General features: G+C 33.6%; 1 protein-coding gene across 1 annotated transcript in view; it reads right to left on the bottom strand.

Moving 5' to 3' along the window:
- Nucleotides 1-1,581, bottom strand: part of LOC107685630 (uncharacterized protein C1orf158-like) — a 6,030-nt gene extending 4,449 nt beyond the window's left edge. Inside the window, exon 1 of the mRNA XM_016482280.1 lies at nucleotides 1,484-1,581. Coding sequence (XP_016337766.1) covers nucleotides 1,484-1,552 — 69 coding nt within the window. The 5' untranslated portion in view covers nucleotides 1,553-1,581. The remainder of the gene's footprint in view (nucleotides 1-1,483) is intronic.
- Nucleotides 1,582-1,895: the final 314 nt, after the last annotated feature.

Below are 1,895 nucleotides of genomic sequence, written 5' to 3' on the forward strand. Positions count from 1 at the left end.
AATCATTTGTAATTGTATATACATTGTTGTGATTAATTGTGGCTGGAACAATAGTGTAGCTGTAAAAATAGTTGTCTGCTGAAATTGAAATATATATACATCTTCATCATGACTAGATAGAGACCGAAGGCAGTGACATCAACTTTTTACGGAAGTCACAACGGTTCCTGAAAAATAGCTAGAACTTTAAGCAAGCTGTGTGCATTTTACTGTGGACTTATATGGTAGTTAAATAGCCCCTAGACCTCAGTAATCGTGAAAAAAGCCAGGAAATTTCAGTTTTGACAATATGGGACCTTTAAGGTGACTCTTTTTTAGGATATATGTCATTGCCACTATGGCCCAAAGATATATGAGTATTTTGGGTATATTTACTATTAATAAATGTATCACAAGTCACCAGTTTTTAGTGCATAAGATCACAGCAATTAACAAATGACAACAATCCAGACAAATCCCATTGGACAAAACCACCTTACTTTTTTCCCCTTCTCTCTCATTCAGGAAGCCTTTTCACTGAGATATTTACAGAATGAAAGAAAATCGACTTTAAATGGTTAGGCCAAAGGCAAAAACCCTATACAATGTTCCTGGGTCTGCGATTTTGAATTTCATAAAAAAAAAAAAAAAAAGTACTAGTTGTACTATTTCTGCCTTTTAAGTATAAAATTGTGGCAGAAACAGTAAAAGCAGTGCATAATGATATTTAGCTTAAGTTAGTGTCAGTTTAGAATACTAATTCAAATGTGTTCATTTTAAAAATACATACAATTATTTTTTTTAAAAAGTAAAGATTCTGAAAGCATTGAAGGAGAAACCATAATAAGTTTATATAGTTTTACAGTTGTAACAATAAGTAGCCTATGATATTTTATTATATGATATTATTAATAAACATGATGGTTTCATTATAAATATGGTGATTATCTCTAAAGTGGACACCCAGCTTAATATATGATATTTCCCATCTGAATCTAACCATGGCATGCCATGTCTAATGGAAAAGTCGGCCAGCTATTTATTGTCATGTTTCAAATTTTGTGCCATCTAGTGGTTATAAAGACAAATGCGCCTTTAACCTCGTTGTATCCTACTGTCTCTTAAATTAATAGTCATTGATTAGACTATATTCATTTAGACTTTATTATTAAGCGAAGCAGTCTTTGCTGAAATATCCACAACATTATCAAAAAAGAAGATAGCACGGTTTATCTGTCGAGTTGCGCGTGAATTTTGTTTCAAAAACAAACAGTAATTTGTGTAATAAAAGCAACTTTTGTTATGTCGAAATCACGGTAGAATTAAGTCGTGATAACGATAAAACAACTTTTATGCCGAAATCACGAAAAATTACGTTAAGTAGGCCTAGTAATAACGCTAAAACAACTTATGTCGAAGTCACAAGCCTAGAAATCCACACAACTCAATTTTTTATGTGAATTCAGAATTACATTTACACTGATACAGTAATACATATACCTACATGTAATCTCTCCTCCGCCCAGTTACCAATGAGTACTTTGTTGGTGCTGTATTTACCAGGCTGACTCATCCTTAAAGCAGCAGAGCAGTTGAAGCAGGTGATCGTCTAGAGTTCTGTTGCCATGGACACACCAAACACGAGGGGCCAATTCCAAACAGAAGTGAGCATCCCTATGCCTTGTTGCAAATAAATAATAATAATTTTAATATAATAATAATAATTATTATTATTATTATTGTTATTCAAATGTTGTCTAATTGTTGTCTAAATGCTGGTGAAGTGGCTCTCGGAGGAGCTCTAGAGATGAAGTTCTGAAGTCCTCACAGTGAGACGGTAGACTACCTTCATCCGTACTTAAGTATGTGTAGTAGTCGAAACTGCGGAGTGCATTCACAAAAGACACTGCAGAACA

The sequence above is a fragment of the Sinocyclocheilus anshuiensis genome, unplaced genomic scaffold (genome assembly GCF_001515605.1).
Source record: "Sinocyclocheilus anshuiensis isolate Anshui unplaced genomic scaffold, SAMN03320099.WGS_v1.1 scaffold257, whole genome shotgun sequence".
NCBI classification, from domain to species: Eukaryota; Metazoa; Chordata; class Actinopteri; order Cypriniformes; family Cyprinidae; genus Sinocyclocheilus; species Sinocyclocheilus anshuiensis.